The 21477-nt window shown below is 39.5% G+C and overlaps 2 protein-coding genes across 8 annotated transcripts in view; one reads left to right on the forward strand and one right to left on the reverse strand.

The window, feature by feature from the left end:
* Nucleotides 1-21477, reverse strand: part of ort (glycine receptor ora transientless) — a 212674-nt gene that overhangs the window by 182565 nt on the left and 8632 nt on the right. For 4 of the 6 annotated variants that reach the window (XM_072301954.1, XM_019054117.2, XM_019054116.2 and 1 more), the window contains exon 2: nucleotides 17039-17276. The gene's annotated coding sequence lies outside the window, so the exon portion shown is untranslated. Of the gene's footprint in view, nucleotides 1-17038; nucleotides 19910-21477 lie in introns of those variants that run through there. The other 2 variants (XM_072301959.1, XM_019054118.2) reach the window with 1 other exon arrangement.
* Nucleotides 11740-20842, forward strand: LOC109038879 (protein D2). Of its 2 annotated transcripts, XR_011900115.1 has the most exons (6): nucleotides 11740-11952; nucleotides 13122-13263; nucleotides 13707-13844; nucleotides 14605-14683; nucleotides 15205-15391; nucleotides 19916-20842. XR_011900115.1 is itself a non-coding variant. In XM_072301967.1 (5 exons), the coding sequence occupies exons 1-5, from the start codon at nucleotides 11800-11802 to the stop codon at nucleotides 15329-15331; spliced, it is 639 nt and encodes a 212-aa protein (XP_072158068.1). In that variant the 5' UTR covers nucleotides 11740-11799; the 3' UTR covers nucleotides 15332-15427. The 2 variants fall into 2 exon arrangements, 1 of the variants encoding a protein (XP_072158068.1); XM_072301967.1 differs by lacking the exon at nucleotides 19916-20842 and having other exon boundaries at nucleotides 15205-15427.

Raw genomic sequence — 21477 nt, forward strand, 5'->3', positions numbered from 1 at the left:
CTTGTATCACGGAGAGACGACAAAATTAGCAATTACTATACTTTCACTTTCAAATAATGAGAGATTTTGTCGCCTTTTCTCGATTGTAATTTATTTTCTGAATCCGATTTTTCTCTCTCTTTTTTTGATACATACATTCAAAAAGATTGCAAAATTTGCCGCCCCCTACATTTTGCCGCCATGGGCCGCGGCCCATGTGGCCACCCCCTTAATCCGGCCCAGTCAAAATCATGAAACTCTTTCCTACATATTTTTCGATGTTTCTATATAGTAGTAAATCACTGTTATACCTTGTAATAATCTATTTCCGAGGCTGTTCTGTCGAATTTTACTCGCGCTTTTGTTGCAGTTATTCCGTTAATAATTTTATGGTGTTAGGGTGTTATGGTGTCATCCTTAAACCTTTCTCAATCACAGATATGTACCTTGAGGGACCTATAAAATAAAGAACTGTTTGCGGAACGACTAAAAATGGTCTACATTTTGCAATTAGAGACTACAATGTCTGGCTCATACGTTAACACACCTATGTGCGTAGAGAAGCTAGTGATACATACGCTGTTTCTAAACTGAACTAGATATTGTAGTTCCTGCTTGCAAAATGTAGTCTAAGTACAGCCCTACACCTCAAAATGATCCAACTTGCACAAAGGGGGAGAGAGTAAGGTTAATTTCGCACAAATCTTTTCCAATCGCTCGCTTTTGATCTGCACTTGGATGTATTGTTCCGAGTCCGAGGTAGAAGTTCAGGGGGCCCCGGCCGGTGGAATCACGAGTACAAACTACTTGCCGTGGAAACTTCGGATAGCTTTGCGGCAAAGGACTTGTTTTACGAGATTCTGAGGACCGCAGACGAAAACAAGGCTGGACGCAGACCGCATGCCTCCGGTGCAACCTTGATTACCGCCTCAATTATGTTGAAAGTGGTCAAACTAATGAAGGGCTTTAAGTCAAAGTCACGATTGGTTATCGATTTGGTCGGGGTCGGGTCGGGTTGGGGGCGGACTGGCCATCTCCGGGCGTGAGACTGGTCATGGCAGGCGTCTCCACTCCGTTGCCGCTTCCTTCCATGCCCTTAGTTCTAGCTCAGTTTAGAAACAACATATGTACAATTTATTTCCCTATTCACTTAAGTGTTTACCTAGATGAGCCAGTAATTGTATACGTAGTTTCTAATTGTAAAATGAAGCCCAGATAAAAGACAATAAATAACAATGATAACCACTATACACAAAGTAACAAATGCATGTGCCCTCTAGAATGAAGTGAATCTAATTGTAAGTGAAATTTCAAAAGACTCGAACAAATTCCACAAAATTTGAAATTTATTAATTTTTTTCGGAATCATTGATCAAACCCTCGGAGGCCTGGAAGCATTTCAGATGGTTTTCCTGTTGATACGGCAGTATTATGATATCCTCCTGAGGTGTTATACACAAAGGGGGGCACAAAGGGGAGTTTGGAGAGAAATTTAACCTCAAACTAACCTCTCAAGCAAACGAAAAAATTTGCAACACGTGAATGTTTGGGGTGAAAAATAACAAAAGCAAGAATCACGGCGTTTCTACTTCAGACTACAGACTAGAGACTAGAGACTAGAGACTACAACCACCTTCTAATCTGCCCTAACATGACTAAAACCTGCACAAGGGACGATATTTTTAGTGTAAATGACGAAGCAATCTATGTTGCAAATTATTGGTCAGGGAAAATCTAATTTAATCTTATTGGTGCTATCGGACACGGAAGAAGAAGAAGACGGCGTTTCTTGGCCTACTGGATGCATCCCCGAAAGTTTCAAACAATTTCATGGAATTTCGCGCATTCACATACATTTCATGAATAAACGGGAATAAATTTTATGAAATTTGCTATCTATGGTCTCCTCATCAAAATTTTACGCAAAATACCTCGAATGCATTTTAACTTTACAGATTTAACTTAGAAGTTAGACTATAGCGTTTTCAGACTACATAAATTCACATTTTCCGCACGCAAAAAACCAACGTCCTCTCCGATCGAATCGAGCACTGGACTAATTTTGGTATTTTTTACGATGGAAGAATTTTCCATACCGTATGGGGGACTGTACTCAGTACTGTCACAGGTTTAGCAAGCCTGCGGACCCCAGCTGGTAGCCCCTGCCTTAAAGGGGGGTGGAGATGGTCACCGGCTTCATGGCGTATGAACCACTCATCAGAGGGGCAGACAGGGCTCATAGCTGTGGTGAAAGCAGCCTGTCTAGGAGACGGTACTCCAAAATCAAACCCTGGTCCTCCAGGTTGGGGGTTGGGGCATCGGGCTAACTCCCCGATACCCGGAAAAAACTTAATGTTAAAAAGCCTAATAAAGATAGCCTCGGTGATAATGGAAAAAAACGGATTTTGCGACACAAACTACGGAAAAGGACAATGGTTTTTGGGACATGGAATGTACAGGGCATTTCTAATAAATTGACAGAGGTTGTATCGGAGGTAAAAAAGTATAATGTAGATGTCGCCGTGTTAACAGAAACGAAAAAGAAAGGCACAGGATCAGAAAACTTAGGATGTTATGATCTGTTCTATAGTGGTGTCAGTAAAGATCAACGCGCACAGCAAGGAGTCGCCATACTTATCCGGAAAAGTTTGCGTCCGTCTATAACTACTTGGGAAGCAGTAGACCAGCGGATCATCAGAATGCATCTTACACTGCATGGTCACAAGGTGGCCCTGTTAGGAGTATATGGTGTGAATGATGATGCTCCCGTCAATCTAAAGGATCAGTTCTTTGAGCAACTCAACGACGAGGTTCTGAGGGTTGGAAGGACAAGGGAGGTCATTATCATGGGAGATTTGAATGGTAGAACCGGACGAAAGAATGGTTCTAAAGTTGTTGGACCTTTCGGTGAAGAGGCGATGAATGACAACGGTGCACGCATCATTGATATGTGTGAACAAAACGAGTTGAAAATACTGAACGGATTCTACCAACATCGAGATATCCATAAGTACACGTGGGTTCAGCAAACTCGGGGGCTGAAGTCAATCATCGACTACGCGGTCACCAGGCAAACGAGTACCATGAAGGTTCAACAAGTAAGAGTTTGCCGGGGTTCTCCTGTGGTAGTGATCACCATTTTCTCAAGGCGGAGATTGCATTTCCGGTTAAGTATGGGCTGCAGAGGAATACCTTGCAACATCAGAAGTGCCAGCCACAAGGAACGAAGATCGAACAAGTGCACTACAACATCGATAGCTTACGGCATGAAAGCGTGAAAGCGCTCTACAGGAAGCGGCTGGATGAGAAACTGGGAGTAGAAACTTTCGATACTGCTGAAGAGTTGTACCAGTTCATCAAAAGTTGCATACATTCAGCTGCGAAGGAAGCCCTGGGTATGTGTAATGAGAGCAAGGATGTACAGAAACCCTACTGGTGGGACAAAGAGGTAGAGGAGGTAATTGAAGAAAAGCGTAGGAAGTACCATGACTATCTGGCTTCTAGGACTGCAGACACCCGCAGCGCGTATAGGAAAGCCCAGGCGAGGGTTCGTCTTTTAATCACCAGGAAGAAAAACGAGTCTTGGGAGACCAACTGCTCAAGGATTGACACATACCTGGGGGGAAGGAAGAGTGCTGAGAGCTGGAAGCTGATCAAAGGCCTAAGAAGGGACATGAAACGGGACATTATATCTCCGATAACAATCTCACAGCTTGACGAACATTTTAATAAATTATTGACGGAAGGACGACCAGAGTTTCAAACGGGGAATGCTGAAAATATAGTCGAGGATCACTCAATGGAAATTCGAGTTGAGGAGGTGGTCAAAGCAATCAGGGAATTGATGAATGGAAGAGCTCCTGGGCCAGGAAACATTCCAGCCGAGTTAATTAAATGTGGGACTGGCAAGTTGGTTAACCATCTCAGGGATTTGCTGCAGAAGTGCATTGACGGTGATGACATCCCGAAAGAATGGAAAGAGGCCTGGATAACAGCGTCGCATAAAAAAGGAAGGAAGGATGACTGTGGGAACTACAGAGGGTTAGCGGTGACAGGAACGATAAGTAAAATTTATGGAAAAGTGTTGAAAGCGAAGATCGAAGAAGAGTGGACCCCGTTCGAGGCGGAGGAGCAAGCAGGTTTTAGGGCTGGTCGGTCTACCGCTGATCATCTGTTCTGTGTTACCCAGTTAACCGAAAAGAAGAGAATTGTTGGCCAGGAGCTTCATTTTGTGTTTTTGGATATTGAAAAGGCTTATGATAGTATTCCTCTTGTGAAACTCTGGGAAGTCCTAGAAGAAACTGGTTTTAGTAAAGGACTTATTGGGGCAGTCAAGCAGTTTTATCGGGTGGCTTTTGCTAGAATTAAGTGCCAAGGAAGGCTTTCAGACGGTTTTTTTGTCACCAAGGGGCTTAAGCAGGGATGTTGTCTGTCACCGACGCTGTTTAAGATATATCTAGAGCACGTTCTGAAGGAATGGAAAAGAAAGTGTGCCGGCATGGGGGTCCCTCTAAATGACCAAGAAACACTGTTCACGCTATGCTTTGCTGACGACCAGGTAGTCATAAGTCAAGATCATGATGACGCGGAGTATATGACCCGGAAGTTGGTGGAGGAGTACCGCAAATGGGGCCTCGAGGTTAGTGTCCGTAAGACAAAAAAGATGTCAGTCGGAGGTGCTCAGCAAAGCATAGTCCTGGAGGATGGTCAACATATAGAAAGTTGCGAACAATACAAGTACCTGGGGGTGAACCTGACTTCGGATGGGAAGCTGGATCAGGCCATTCGGGACCGTAATCTTCTAGGAAGGAAAGCCATCGCCATGCTTAATGGGATCCTTTGGGACCAAAGGATTTCCAAAGACAACAAGAAGAGGATTTATAACTCGGTTGTCAAGCCTATTATCACCTATGGCAGTGAAGTGTGGCAGTTGAAGAAGCGGACCCAAGAAATGCTCAAGGCGACCGAGATGGATTTCTGGCGACGATCGGCTGGAATCTCGAGGAGAGAACGTGTCAGGAATGAACGTGTCCGAGAGATAATGGGCGTTGAGGGGACGATTGTGCACGATATCATGACCAAGCAATTGGTATGGTATGGGCATGTGCAGAGAATGGCTGATACCAGGTTGCCGAAGAAGGTGTTGGAGTGGGTCCCCCCAGGTAGGCGACGGAGAGGGCGTCCAGCCAAACGGTGGGTAGAGGGCATCCATGAAGAGATGGAGAGATGCCACCTTCCGGAGGATCTCTACCATGACAGATTCCTGTGGAGAATAGGCGTCGCAGAGCGCCCTAGCGCGCCGTAAAAGCGGCTCATACATACACATAGAATTTTCCAGTGTGGTGACTTTCTTTTAACTAGATGATCCATGTACAAGGGGAGAAGGCAAATATGTATGAGCCAAACTCCATGTACTTTTCTCGCGTTTTGGTTGTTTTCAATTACGATTTTGACCTAAGTTTACTGTGGTATTTTCGCAAGCAGTTTAAAATTAATGTTTCAAATGTAATCTTACAAAGATTTTGAGGAGTAAATCTTCCCCTGGACTTCTAAAATTTAATATTTACTGATTCTTTCCTTTTTTTAGATGCGGCTTAAAACGAATTATCTACAGGTGTCATAATCTCAATTTCACCACGAGTGACGAAATTGATTTGATATGCTTCATATTGTTTTACACAAATTTAACCAATCCGCAAGACTCGTATAACTACTAACAATTTGACAACGTTTAAATCTCGTTTATAGGCTTCTAGGAAACCCATCAATCTTTGAAGAACAAGCCTCCGCCGAGGGGCATAGTGTACGATTGCGACGGTCCAACGTCTGATCTAGTTACCAAGATGAATTGAACCTTGCCGGAAACCGACTTCCGGAACACCAGTTTGCTCTTAACCAATGAAAATTACTTAGGAGTCAAAATCATCCCCTCTTGTTGCGTGAAACATTTTTTCTGACTTCCTACATGGAGAAGTTTCCGGGAAAAATCCCTTAAGATAAGCAGTGTGAGGAACTAAGGGACGAAAAAATTTGAGGTGGGACCCCCCCCCCCCCCCCATTCCTATCTAACGCGAAGGGACAAAATACGTCAAAAGAGAAAAAACGTAGGTATGCATCAACATTTTTTGTTCTCTCTCTCTCTATTTTTTTTAAATTTCGAGTACAGGTACAGGTATTAAGAAATATTTTATCAACGCTAATAAACTAGATCTAGACTAAATGAGTTACAATAGATTAGCTGGTGGGTCAGGGACCCTGACTGAAAATAAATAATTGATAATCTTGACCTGAGTCGCTTAGTCACAAGTTTTTAATCGGCAAAGTCTACATATCGCCTCTTTCTCTGGCTCCGTTGATCTGACCAAGGGCTACGTTCGTCAGCCAATTAGCAATTAAAATAACCCTTCGGTACGGTACCGGCCAAGTTTATTCTGAAAAAAAGGTCACCAGAACACCGGGACGTCTCCCGCAGAATCAGATTACATCCTGAACCTTTCGCAAAACGAACCAAATGGTAACCGTTGACGTTCCGGCAGAAACGAGACGGCTTCAGTTTTCAGCCCGCGTTGTCAAACATGTTTTAAATCAGCATTATTAGAACAGCAATGGTATGCACATTCTGACCTCTATACGACTCTCATAAGGACTGACAGTATACAGGAGTGAAGGGAAAGATATGGGGTAGAGAAAAAAGAGAAAATTCTGAAAAAAGGGTTTTCCGAGAAAATATTGTTTAAAAAAAAGTTAAATTCGAATGTCAACACTACTTTCTGCCAAATGATAATTGACGATCAGCTTAATGAGCGTAGAGTAGAATGAAATTCGCCAGATGACGACCGATGAATGTCGGGGTGAGTACCCACTAGAATTTTCCGAATATGGTTAGAATTGCTGAACCAATTGCTCAACTTTTTGCTCATCAATAATCATTCGGTGAGTCTGAGCGTTGACCTCAGAGAATTACTTTTCTGATATGGAAAATATAGCATTACGGAGTCTCCAAAATATTTTGTCTCGGGCAGTAACCACAAACAAGGAATTAATTAAAATAAAGACAAATTTAGCCTTACCTTACAAAGGTAAGATAAGACTAAGTCTAAAGGCAAGGTGGGACTAAACTTGTCTTTATTTTTATTATTAATTACACCTTGCTATTTCCAATGATGTTCGAATAAAGAATTGCTTCGAAATACAGAACGAAAAATAAATTGGAAATTGATCCCGCGTACGGTCATCGTCGATCCTAAACTCAGGGACAAGTGGATTTTAAGTTACGGCCGTACGAAATAAGTCTTTCTGGGATAGGTGTGACGGCAATGCGCGAGGACTCGTCAAGAAAAGGGGTTTTCCACGGAAATCGGTCGCTGCGTTGTCAGAATGACTGAAAAATGGGAATTCCAAACTCACGCGCATGTAAAAGTTTGATGAGTCCTAAAGGAATGGCGCCACCGGTTGCGCTCCGTTGACGACGCGACAGATATAGTCCAGGATCCTGATTAATTAAGTCTCGGGAATAAAAAGGAACGGGAAGCTCATCCTCGATTCCTCGTGTCTCCAGCGCGACTCAATTAGCCCATAGTGCGCGTGCATAGTCCCATGGATGCAGTTTCCACTTCCCCGGAAAAGTGTAAAACATGGAGAGGTAATTTTTTTTTTTTTGTATTTTCACTCGGGAATAAATTTTTTGCAGCTTCCCTTTTTCCTTCCTGTTTGTCTCACTATGCGCATCGCTGACTCGAAGAGTAGAATGTTTACCACTGACCTCAGATGTCCCGAGCAAATGGAAGTCCTTGCGTTGAACAATTGAATCTAGGGTAAAAAGTTCCAAGTATCGATACCGCCTCAATGTATGACCTACGGGTCCTTAGGCAAGGTCTGGACTGGAGAGGAAGTCGCTCGTTTTATATTCAAAACCTTACTCGGAAAAATATTCACAGAACGAGAAGTTTAAAAATCAACTCTTGAACGGGATTTTGACAAGTATTTTGAACACAGATCAAATTAACTACATTTTACAACTAAAATTTACAATTTGTGTCTCATTTCAGAAAAAAAACATGTCATAATAGTTTCACTATGCAGACCCTGGTAAAAATTGGCAGTAGAATCTGTGTTCCAAAATACCATAGACCTACAACCGGCTGTAAGATTTCCAATAGCTTCTATAGCCGGCTACACAATTTCTTATAGCCTTTTATAGCCGATGGCGACTAAGCAACAGCCAAGCGATAAAGTGTATGCTAAACGTTACTAATTACGGATGCTAGGACTTAGTGAGTTTTTGGACTACTGGTCTCTTTTTGGGCCGTAGTATCTTGATTTATTTTGCGAGGAAAGCTCCGTACTTTTGATGGATGCCTGTCATTCCTAATATATTGGAGCGCCTTCAGTTTCGTATGATACTGTGCAATACCTATGGTGTGAAATAGTTGCTTCAAGCGCCGTGGCACGCTGCGGCGCGGCTTGCGGGCAGCCAGCGCCTACAAACCTAACTGGGATACTTCACGCATTGCGCAATGCGTGAGGTATCCCTGTTAGGTTTGTAGGCGCCAGTGCGTCGCCGCTCCGCTTTGTGTTAGGCTCTAATATTTAATCTGGCGGAGTCAGCGTTATTCAACTCATGATTTTGAAATGTTTGCACATCCTGTATGGATTATTCTCATTTTAATTGATGAAAAAAAAATATGTATTAAAGGAAAATATAATTTGTGTTTTGTAAATATTAAGGTGGTTCCGTATCAAACTCAATGATTTCCAAAGCACACGAATTTCTACACAATTTCTTATGGCCTTTTATAACCGATGGCGAAAAAGCAACAGCCAGGCGATAAGATGTAAAGCCCGGCGATAGGAACTATAGCCCGGCTGTATAATTTTTTATCGCTTCGTATAGCCCGGCCGCATGATTTTCTCCGCATTCTACAGCCAGCTACCCTAGTAGCACAACAAATTTTTGCTTTTCTAAAAAAAGTATAAAAAAAACATATCTGTTATCTAAATGATCGTCTTATATAAAAAACGTGTAACGCTTATATAAAAAAAAATCAAAGTTCAGACCTGACCGTAATATATGAAAAATGATAAAAGCTAGATAAGGTAATTTTTTTTATACACACATTTTTTATTTTTTTATATAACGCATGCATACGAAAGTGTTAAAGTGAACATTTTTAGGTAACGATTATATAAAAAAATAGGTAATCATTTTCGTGAGCTTTTCGCGAATTAGAAGAATTTTTAGTACGTTCGCGAAAAGCTCACGAAAATTATAACATTTTTTTATATAATGGTTACATAAAAATGTTCACTTTTAACACTTTTGTATGCATGCATTATATAAAAAAAATAACTTTCGTTCATAGTATTTATCTTTTCCTTCTGTGGTTCTGCTACTAGGGTAGATGATTTTCTGTAGCCTTCTTTAGCCGGCTATAAGAATTCCTATGGTATTTTGAAACGCAGCTCTTATCGCCAATTTTCACCAGGGGATAGGTGATTCTATGGATGAGCCAAGGGTAAAAGGGGTTCCTTACTAGCAAAATGCAGTCCAAATGGAAGTCAAATTATATGCAAATAACGTAATTTGTATTGCAGCCATTTAATTAATGATAATAATTGCAAATTCTTTTCGAGGGTAAAACTTCAGAAGTATACCTCAAAATGCGACGCTGCAGATTTCCTTTTACATTTTGTTCCTTACATGGAACAGTGCATAGGGTCAAATCTTTAAAACTTCGGTGGTACTCTTCTGTATGTGAGGAATATTCTGTGAAAATTTTAAGCCATGATGTTGGATCGGCCTCCTTTGAAAGCGTTGATTTTGAAACACCGCAACAGGTGTATGCGATTTTTGCAATTTCACAATCGTTTTATCTTGTCTCGGAGTCGATTTTCAGGAGTGGTGTAGTATGTGATATGTGTTTCATCGGTGAAGTTTGAAGATAAAATATGTTGCTTTTAATTCAAACCTTGTGTGGTGGATCATCACACACAACAACGATAAATATAAAAAATTAAATTATGAATCTATATCGTAAAATTATTCAAATTTTATCAATTTGGAAGGAATCAATGAAACACGTGTTGAAAGGCAGTAATTCTTTAAGTTTGGGCTTATTACACCACTGTCATTTTCATGAGCGTGTGCTTTCGTATAGGTTTACTGTAACAAATTGTCGTCAAATGAAATTTTACTTTTAATCCTGGATTACGTAGCTTATTTATTCGTCAGACCCTTATTTTGCTGTGTAAAAAGATATAGCGGAACCGTTAGTCTGAATTATTGAAACGCTGATTTCGACTTTTCTTGAAAGTCTTTTCCAACGATTGAAGTAATATTAAGAGGTACTTTTATGAGGAAATGAAAACTTAATTGAAATCGATGAAAGCTTAAAAATCACATTTTCTTGAGCTCGAGCGCCCTCGAGAGCTTTCTGACATCCTTCAAGAATGAGAATGAATTTAATCTCAATAATAAATTCAATTTTCTGCAGCCATTGGACCGGGACCCGAGCGAAATTTTCAATTTAAGTTGCCAAGTTTTATAGGAGTACAAATGTTTTGAGAAAAGATCGTTGTAAATGTCAAGAAAATTCTCCTCCTTGTTTCTCTTTTCATCTTCTTCTTAAGTTATCTTGTTAGCAACAAATTTGTCGATGAAAAAAGTCTAGTAGAGGATATTGTTATAAGGAGGATGATACCACTATTCGACCACGTGGGAGCTCGTGTTGCCTACACTAAAAATTGAAGGAAAACCGGCATGACGTTAAGTAACCTCTTCCCGTTTGGAGAACTCTCTTTGACCCCTAATCGGTTTTTTCGGCTGTTCGAAACAATTAGGTGGCTCTTTTTCATGAATGTGCCACAAATAACGACCTAATACGCCCTTCCTAATGACGTCAACAAGAAGTTAGGAGAGTGACGAAAAATTGCATTATGATTATGCTAGTCAATGTCGAACTGAAATTCACATAAAAAACAACTTGATTATAAAACTTTATTGTTTCTGCGTCATGTGGCCTTGATTTGTTCCAACCTTATCATACCAACCTAATTTGCCGATCAAGTCATGCGATCAGTTATCAATATAAGTCCATTACTTTTTTCATCTTTTTTCGACCACGTATGGGGACTTCTTAGTTCTTAGCGAGCTCTCCTTAAAGTGGTTCAGGATGAGTTTTACTGTTTTTACTCTAACGTTTTATAGTGTTATTTTAAAATGTGTCAGGACAACACCGTCACAAATATATCTAGGTAGCGAGAGAAAAGAATGAGCTTTTAGGTCAGTATGTTCGGTTAGGTATGAACCTCTGGGTCACGAAATAACATTCGGATTCGAAATAAAATTTCTGAAACGATAGTAATGACCTCGTCCCCAGTAGGTAAGTCTAAGGGAGAAATAATTTTAGGTCTTTGGAATTTTTAAAGTCAAAAGAACCAGATCTAAGAGTCTTAGCAAAATGTAAGACTGACTTAAAAGTTGTTATTCTACTGTAGTGTTTTGCCGGAAAAGTTACATTTCTTCATTTCTTAACATTCAGCCCAAAGTTGCTTTGGAGCCATTTTGGCTGTAACGGTTTTAATACTTATTCATTGATTTTTTCATTTATCTAAAGTCTCAGGTGTTGCCCTCCATTTCTTCATTGATTTAAGTAGCGTATTGTAAAGATAGGCTGTTATCGAACATAGAAAAGTATTGCGATACTTCGAGGATCTAATTTTAGAGATTAGAATAAGAGTATGAGAATAAACTAATAGGTACCTCCTAAAGTTTTGTTTCATGCAGGCAGGCCACTGGATATCATTCGGGTCGTATGTTCAATGATGCATTTAATAGGAGCTATTATGCTGCTCCTAAACACTTTTAGCAAGACAATTTTGGCAGAGAGGACGCCAAGATCAATTAAAGCTCAATTAGACTTGTTCGATGTTGTTCCAGATGTTATAAACACGTATCCTGAATCGGAATGTGAGGTTAGATCGATTTTTTTGGAGAATATGTACCATACGTATTATAGGAATTTTATTTTAATGAAAAAAAATAACCTCTAAATTATATAATCATTTGTTGTCGTCAACCTGAGCGTGTGATTGAGACTTACTCGTAGTTAGTAAAAAAAGTAAGGCAAATTGCTTCCCCTCTACAAGGGAATTCTTGCGACTTGTCCTTCTTTATAAGAATCTTCATGGAGAAAAGAACAAGTTCCTCCGGTTTTCTTTACTACTAACATGCATGTTTGGACGAAACAAGGAAAAAATCAGAAAATATTTCTGTCCAGCCACAAGAGGTGAGTCATGTTGATCATTCACGAGTCATACAAGGTGTGTAAAAAGTGTGTTCACATCTCGAAAACGGGTTGCAGATATTGACATGCGGTTCGAACTAGACTTTCTCGAATAAAGGGCAATTAGGGGAGGCGGGGGGGACTTACGACTTAGTCGTCAATAACTCAAAATAATCGAATATTAATACATTTATGATTCAGTCCATTGGTCAAAAATAAATCAGTTCAATGACCGATAAACCCACACGCAATTTTTCCCGCTCGTTTCAAAAATCGAATCTACTTTAAAAGTTTGTTTCTTATTTAGTTTTTTGTAACAGTGGAGAACAAAGAGAATGTAAAAGCAGCCCAAAACGGAAACGACGATCGAAAACGCAGGAAAATGCGGAAACAAGGTAAAAATACAAAGTACAAAGGCAGGACGTTTCGGCACCTTACGGCACCATTATCAACTGCTAAAATAGAATTAAAAATAAAAAAGAAATTAAAATAAAAACCAGCAAACAGCGTTACATGGTGAAATTGGTATTGAAAATCAATTGCAGCAATGGTATTGCAGATTTTCAATACCAATTTCACTATGTAACGCCATTTGTTGGTTTTTATTTTAATTTCTTTTTTATTTTTAATTCTATTTTAGCAGTTGATAATGGTGCCGTAAGGTACCGAAACGTCCTGCCTTTGTATTTTGTATTTTAGCCTTGTTTCCACATTTTCCTATGTTTTCGATTGTTTTTTGTAACTGCATAACAGTTTACTTGGCATATTATTTTCCAAATTGATGCTCAAGATAAATCTACTCACTCCTCTCCTCGAACTGTCTCAGATCGTCTTATTCAATTTTGATCGTATTTGCAGGTAATCTACAGTTGCATGAACTGTCCAGAAGATGGGAGGGTAGTTGACTTCGGGACCGAAATCCATCCGATCGAAACACAAGTCGAACCGTCTGTTGAGTGGCCTGCTGATCCAAATTTGAACTACGCTCTCGTTTTAGTTGGTAAGTCGCTGTGACATTGTGTGAGATTAATTAAGATAAGACTATTCTGCAGCCCCTCTTCTATTTTGTCTCTCGTTCGCAACAAAACTACTAAAATTACTAAAAGAATGTCGCACAAACTCAATCAATCACACTCATTCAATATATCATGTACAGGGTGTTTTCAGACTACCCGAACAAGGTTTTTTGGTTATTTTGGGTCGGATGAAATCGGAGACTGCGAGGTCTAATAGAAAGTCGAACCCAAAGAATACGGATGTGGTGGCTCCGAAGCCCCTTTACCCCCCCCCCCCCCCCGACGGGGGGAGCGTAAACGCGGAGCGTGACTTTAAGGGTTGGGGGCTCCCGAAAAATGTATTAAATTATTCTATCAAAAAAAATTCAGAGAGTACGGAAAATTTTACAGATTTATGATCTCATAAATACATTTTCTCTGTTGACAGATCCTGATGTTCCAAGCAAAGCAGTACCGACCATGCGAGAATGGCAGCATTGGCTTGTGGTTAATATACCAGGAATCGACTTCATGTCTGGGAAAGTATTAACTGAATACCAAGGAGCTACACCTCCAAACGGTACAGGTAGAACTATACCTTCTTTTGAAATCGCTATCAATTCAAAATTTCCCTGAAGGAGGATCTTCGGCGCTTTTGGAGAATGATTCGATAGTCGGTCGATCAATGGACAATTTCTGCATTTTAGGACATTTCTATAGAATTTTTGAGCATCACCACATATGTCGTACGTCATATGTTTGTACACAAAATTTGACTGATGGCGATTGTTCGTTATCCATTGGTCTGCGCACGATTTTTAGCACAGGTATATATTAAGTCCTGCGCTGTCCATTCTGTGCACGTAATGGTTGGCGCTTAGAGCATATATTTTAGTTCTGCTCGTTTTGACGATCGACCTGGCCTTTGATCAATAATACTATAAATAAGATAATATATAATCTATAATATAGATTGGTAAAGTAAAGCAAGGCGAAAGTGGGTCAAAACAGGCTGGCTTTCAAAATTCATACTGAAAAATTTGTACCGAAACCAAAACAGAAAGTGGATGTTCTCAAGTGCTTAGATAACATTCATCTCCATTTCGTACCTACATGATACTTTAAACAGATAATATCCTGATGAGAACATCCAAATCATATAAAATAATTAATCTGCAATTTGCGCTCATTTGAACGCGAGTAGTTCAAATGAGATCCAGCGGAAGGCACAGTTTTTATCAACTTTTAACTGCATATAGAAAGGAACGATGCGTGCGTTGCCATAAAGAAATGCCATACATGATTGGGTAAAAAAAGAGTAAGTTTCGTTTTATTTTTGTTTCCAGGTCCTCACCGTTATGTTTTCTCTGTTTATCAGCAACCGAGAAAAAATATGACATTTGTCGAACCTAAAATAGAAAAGAGGTAAGAAGGAGAGAATCGTTTGTTCGCAGTGATAATATATTTAGTCGAAGCGTGCCGGAAGGAAAACTGACTACTTGTAAAATTTTGTGATAGACACTTACTTACTGAAGAGAAAATGATTCTAGAAGGTGTTTCTAGCATACTATCAACATTAATTAATAGTTGGCGACGACTAAACACCTAAACCTGAACAATAACAATGTGAGACAGACGTCTTGACTGATCCCATTTCAACAAGAGATCCCTACTCTAATATAGCCAACATCAGTATCGCATACCCTTTTCGTACTTAGGAGAGATCTGAGACTTCTGGCCGAAACTTAATATTATTGGTGAATGGGATAATTGTTTACTTTGGGCTTTTTAATGACAGACTTGATTGTATAAATGAAGTTTCAAACGAATTTGGCGAGTAAATTACATTGTAACAATGTCCGTGATTACAGATTTTGTCAATTTCACCCCTTTTTTTCTACGTAAATACAAGTTTTCAGTTAACTTCAATGTTTTTATTTTTTTAGGTCTGATAAAAACCGCTCAATGTTTTCGACGAGGAGGTTTGCTGACGAGTACAAATTAGGAGATCCCATCGCTGTAAACTTCTTCATGTCCGAATACAACTACCCGCCCAGAAAACCCGGAGAATAGGGTTAATAGATCGTCCTTCTGGTCAATCTATTAAATTGACGTCATAACGAGATAAACTTTGTGCGTTTAGTTATGCTGAATAATTGTAGTTTCTAATTTTGTTTTTTATCTTTTAGCCTATATCTTCAAAAAGCGATTGCATTCTATTTTGATAGATAACATACGTTTGAAGGATGTAGAGGGAATGTTCTCAGGAAAACAATAATGGCATTTATTGTCAATAAGTTGAAAAATTCATCCACTTCCATCATAATAAAGAGTTAGTAGACTAGACTGGTCATGCAGATATGCAGGTATGCATTAATTAAAGAGGTACCCATATTGATGAAGAAAAGGCATTGATCGCACCCTTTTCAGGAGGCGAAAAGAGAGCAAAAAGGAGGCTTTTCATTCAAACGCCGCCGAGAAGAGATATTAGTAGCGTAGATTCTGTTCGAGAGTTAGGTTACGTTGGGTTAAGCAACTAAACGAACTTCTGGGTAAGGCGTGATGTATCGCACGCAATTGAAGGCGCGCCGGACCAACGTCTCGCTGATCATATCAAGCGATTGTATTGTGAGATTTGATTTAAGTAGACTCTTGTCTTTCTTGTGAGTGGGAAATTTCAATGATTCGTCATAGCTTAAGACATTAATATCATGGTTAGGGGTCCATTTCAGTAATTTTCAATACGCGAATTGTGTCGGAACCTCCAACGAGTAATGCTAGGGAATCCAAAATCTGATAAGCGGCATCATGTGTTGCTAAGATGGTACACGTCTGTCCTTATTGAGATTATAAACTTGAATTCATCCGCTTTATTGAATTTTTATGGCGAAATGTTCTTTAAATCTTGGTCTTATTTTAAAATTAAAAATTCCATTCTCAGGTTTTAGATCCCTGTTAATGAGAGTAACACTTCAACGGCGTGAGTCGGCTATCACACATCTCGTTTGTGGCGTCTGAAAATCTCCGCCCATATGTTATTTTTTTAAAGGAAAACAAATTAACATCATTCCTTGAAGTTTTTGCAGAATTTTCTTCGCACAGAAAAGAAAAATCACGGCAATTTTGATGAATTGCCGTCGAGTAATTTCCCGTTTAAAAAATAAAGTATGACAGGAAGTCTACGAGGTCGCAAACCGAGTTATGTGATTCACTGAAAAAAAAATCTCGGTGTATTTACTAAGAAAAGGGTAAAATTACCAAGAATTCAGGGTTCTATTTGATCCCAGTTTTTTCTTGGTAAAATTACCATTTATGGAATTGGTAATTTTACCGAGAAATCTTGGTAAAATTATTGAACTTTCTCGGTAATTTCACTGGACCTTGGTAAAAACACCAATATTTTTTTATCGACTATGGTAGAATTACCGAGATAATATGACAAAGTTACCGGGAATTGATTACCAATAAAAGTAGTATTCTCACCTGAAAAAAACAGTAAAAATACCGGTTTTTAGGTAAGCTTACCAGTCTGTCTTGGTAAAATTACCGATAATTGGTAAAAAAAGTGAGATGGTAAAGGTACCAACGGACCTTGGTAAAAACGCCGAGAATTTTTTTTCAGTGTTGCTGACTTACACCGTCGACTTGCCTAATCGTAGAAACACTTGATAGTCAGGTTACCAGGTTTTGAATTTCCTCTCTTCATTTGTAAGACAATCGGTTTGATGATGGTAAGAGAGGGTTAATTGTATAATTAGATATGGTGGTGGGAGCACTTACCGTTTGGGAGGTGAGCGGAGGCGTTTGATCTGGAAAGAACTGCTCGGAGCGGTGAGCGGGGCGGGCAGGTGGGAGGCGGGGAAGGCGTGAGATGTCACATCAGGCGCTGCGTCCCCGACGGAGGACCCCTACTCGGCGAGCCTCCATCGTCCGCTGGCTCCCTCAATTTCAGCTCCACGCCGGAAACGCAGCTCACAAGTCCCGCAAGCGAAAACGACCGGAACCGCGCGCGCAGGATCTGCAACAGCCCAAAAACAGGATAGTGCGATGCAGCCGAAGAGAAAATAAGAGTCGGAGGGGATTCCGCTTCGTTTTAACGGAGGTTGGCAGTAGGTCAAAAACTATACCGAATCCACTCGCGAAAATTCGCCTGCGGGGCGGTTATTCAAATTGATGGACAAAGCGATAGACAAAGAAGACATAGGGAGTATGGAGTGATCTTATTGGTTAACATGGTTGGTTCTTATAGACTAGGGAAGAAAATGATCGACTAACTGTCGGGTCTTCAGTGAGTTGCCATTAGTTAGTCCATTACCTACCTCCTTTGTCCATTGCCACCACCTGCTTCCACCAATAGGATCCCTTCAAATCCCTTTTGTCGTCTTTGTCTATAGCTTTGTCTATCAATTTCAATAATCGGCCCGCTGATCCGGTCACATTAGTTGACCAAATCCACTCGAGGATATTCGCCTATTGAGCCTCGATTTTGAGCTGCGACCAAAGAGAAAATAAGAGCCCGCATTGAGTAGGAGGAAAGCGTGGTTGCTTGATATTGGCCTGAGCTTCCCGCGCTTGCTTTTCAGCCAATCAGACACTCGACGACCAATTTTGGAATCTTTATGGAAATAACATGGGAAATCGAAACCATGTGTTTTTTTTCAATTTTTCGACAACAATGTGTTTACGGCTGACTTCTCGGAGATCTGGTGTTTTGACTGACGTGTAATACATCCCACTTTCTGGAGAAAAAAAAAAAAACCGATTATCTTGATTTTTCAATTTTCAATTTTCTTCCACTTAAGTCAGCGGGACAGTCAAAAACATCAACCCAAGTGGGAGGAAACTGAAAATTCAAAAATTAAGATCTTTGATGTTTTTTTTAAGGAAGTGGGATGTATTACACATCAGTCGAAACGCCAGAATCCCGAGAAGTCAGCCGCAAACATATTTCTGTCAAAAAATCGACTGAATTTGAAGAAAAAAACAAATGGTTTTGATTTCCCATGTTATTTTCCATAAAAATTTCAAAATTGGTCGTCGAGTGTCTGATTGGCTGAAAAGGAAGCGCGGGAAGCTCAGCCCAGTATCAAGCAAACACGCTTTCCTCCTATTCAATGCGGGCTCTTATTTTCTCTTTGGTTGCAGTTCAAAATCGAGGCTCAGAAGGCGAAAATCCTCCAGAGGATTTGGTCAACTTTTGTGACCAGATCAAGCGAATTTTCGCGAGTGGATTCGGCCAAGTTTTTGACCCACTGCCAACTTCCGTTGAAACGAAACGAAATTCCCCCCGGGCGATGGTGCGCCTGCAACATTTGGTTTTCAGGCTGGTTTTTTTGGTTGGCGGCAATGACGACCACATCCAAAATTCTCGACCCACCACCCGCGATGGACTGAAAACTGGATGGATGCAAAAGTTGGTCAAAATTCATCAAGCAACTGACTTTAGATCTTGACTTCAGAGCCTTTTTCTTTACTTTTTTCCTTTGGTTTGCAACCCTGCCAATCTGATCTTTCGACCAAATCCAGTCGCGGAAATTCGCGTATCGGCAGGGTTGCAACCCAAGAGAGAAAATTGCTCTGCTATAGTAAAAAACTAAGCTCAGTCGCTTGATGAATTTTGGCCAAGTTTGTACCCCGAGGTGGGTCGAAAAGTGGGTGGAGAATTTTTGACGTTCAGAATTGCTGCCAGCATGAAAACCAATTGTTGAAAAGTCAAAATCTTAACCAAATTCACTCACAGAAATTCGCATGATGTGAGTAATTTTATGGGGAGAGTGCGTCCACTAAAGGATCCAATTCCGATTGGTTTAGCTGTCTAGGCTTCATGGACATCTAAGGCGAAGAGAAAATAAGAGCCCCGTTTGATGGAAGAAAAGCGGGATTTCTTCTACCTACAGCCGTGCAACGCAAAAACGCCGTAAACGCCATTGTACATTTTTTGCAAACAATGTATTATAGCAGGAAAACTTGTGTACCTTGGGACAATGTTTTTACAGAATTCTTTCGCAAATATTATCAAGAACATTACCTGAAAATTTGAGGTGCATGGGTAAAACAGTTTCTATTTTATAAAGTGTTGAGTTTTAAAGAACGGAAATCTTGATATATTTACGGCGTTCTTGCTTAGCACGGCAGGATATGAGATTGAAGACGCGATATGAAATACGTATCAGTGAGTGTGAATTTTCAGTCCAAAATGTCTCAAGGATCACACCGGTTGAACTACTAGAGATGCGACAATTAAGTTCTCAGTGAGAAAAGCTCACGTGAATATTCGATAGGAATCACCTCTATTTTGGCATGTGAGAACGGTTAACGGTTCTAAAGGACTACTTGAAATCGAAGTAGATTAAAATGCTAAAACTAGTTCTATCTAGTAAAAAACGCAACAGAATGATTGATACCAAAACAATTCATTTATTCTGGGCAGAACGAGCGAATATCGAATGACGTTGTTATTAAATCAGTCTGTGCTTTTTGGAATTACTTCTGATGTACTGGTCCTCTTCTTGAGTCCTAATGAAAAAAGGGTAATTACCGATCTCTTTTTCTCTCCTCTCATTTAAGTCGCTGAGTGAATCGGACCAATATCAATTCAAGAAGAATTGTATGTTGCCACGCAAATTGATATTGTTTTTCATCCACTTAATTTTTCAGATGTTTCCTTGAACTGGTTCAGAACTTGATTGGATTAGTTTATCATTTTAAAAAAAAAAGAAAAAAAAAATCGACCTAATTTTGAACATCACGACTTGCAGAATATCGATGGCAAAATGAGAGAAAGTCTTCATTGCAACGTTCAGTCAACAATCAAGTTTCAGATCGCCGATTATGTTTTTCTTTCTAATCTCAAAGAAGACAAACAAAACTTTTCCTTGCAATTCTGTGTGACATTTTTAAAATGAGTGAGAGAGAACTTTCATTAAAGAGTGTTGGTTTGTTTTCTATTAAACAAAACAAAACAACAACAAAAAAAAAACCCTGAGCGGAGACTTGCGACGTCGAAATTTGAGTTTCACTTTATCAGATTTCAGCTGTCGATATTTTATAAGAAATAAGAGCAAATAATTTCCTATCGAACTAATTCGGAGTTTTATTATGTTGTGGAAGTTGTCAAGCCTAATTTTAGTCTCATAATTTTGGTTCTGCACATTTATCGTCGTGCAAAAAAGGTTCGCCTGGGCTTGCCTCATTTCACCCTGCACGGAAAAAAAGTGTCAGGGGTTATCCCCTAAAATTGGGGTACTACCCCAATTTGTTGGATGATATGGACATTTCTAATTAACTGTATTAGTGCCGCAACTTAAATTAAGGTAGTACCGCAAAGAGGGAGTTTTTCTATTCTTCCATTCCGTCGTCCACAAAAAAAAGGAGCTTTTGTATTCCTTTGGATGAAGTAACACTGTGGTGAATGTAGAAGAAGAATCTCTAAATTTTAATGAAGATTTCAAAACAAGGATAAATATGTTACTCCGAAGCTTAAAATGTTGATATATCTAATTATATCTTGGTTTTCCCAAATTTGTATCTTTGCACAACGCCTACTTTTCTTTCTTGCTTATAGAAACATTTTTCATGAAGAAATATACGTTGTTTTATTTCTTTTGATGATTAACGAACTCTCGAGAAATCTATACAGTCATATCATAAAATCTAGAGACACGCAATGCATATGAAATCAAATCATTCTTTCGTGTATATTAGATAGTGAGGCTGATATAATAGACATGAAACACCTTGCTTCTGTCATTTCGTATAGAATAAATGAGGTTCATAAAAAAATCGAAGTAAATTTTCAGTAATTTGGAGTTCATGAAGTGGGGGAAAGGGTATTTTAAGTACCTGGTTAAAAAATTGATCTGACTAAACAATCATCAATATTTGCAGAGGTCCTTCTCACGATTATTCCATAGAAAAAGTTGTCAAAGGTTATAATATAATTACCGTCTTATAATTTTTATCTGAACACGAACAAATATACAACGATTCCAAGGTGACAGATTAAAGAAACTCAACGAAACCCAAATTTCAGCTACCTATGATACGTTTGTTGAATTCATTTCATTTCGTTTAAGACTTTAATTAGTTACTTAACCCCTCGTGTTGACTTCACATATCATGCTCTCAAGTATCTCAGCCGAAATTTCTCCTCGATAAAATAATTGCACCTCCGATTTAAATAAAAAAAATAATTATATCATTTGAAGAATTTACTTATT

The sequence above is a fragment of the Bemisia tabaci genome, chromosome 1 (genome assembly GCF_918797505.1).
Source record: "Bemisia tabaci chromosome 1, PGI_BMITA_v3".
In the NCBI taxonomy this organism is placed as follows: Eukaryota; Metazoa; Arthropoda; class Insecta; order Hemiptera; family Aleyrodidae; genus Bemisia; species Bemisia tabaci.

Excerpts from the sequence above, each read along its gene's own strand:
- LOC109038879 (XM_072301967.1), top strand. The coding sequence starts at position 11,800 with ATGATGCATTTAATAGGAGCTATTATGCTGCTCCTAAACACTTTTAGC. Across the intron at positions 11,953-13,121 it reads ATCCTGAATCGGAATGTGAG|GTAATCTACAGTTGCATGAA; the intron begins GTTAGATCGATT and ends TCGTATTTGCAG. Across the intron at positions 13,845-14,604 it reads TACACCTCCAAACGGTACAG|GTCCTCACCGTTATGTTTTC; the intron begins GTAGAACTATAC and ends TTTTGTTTCCAG.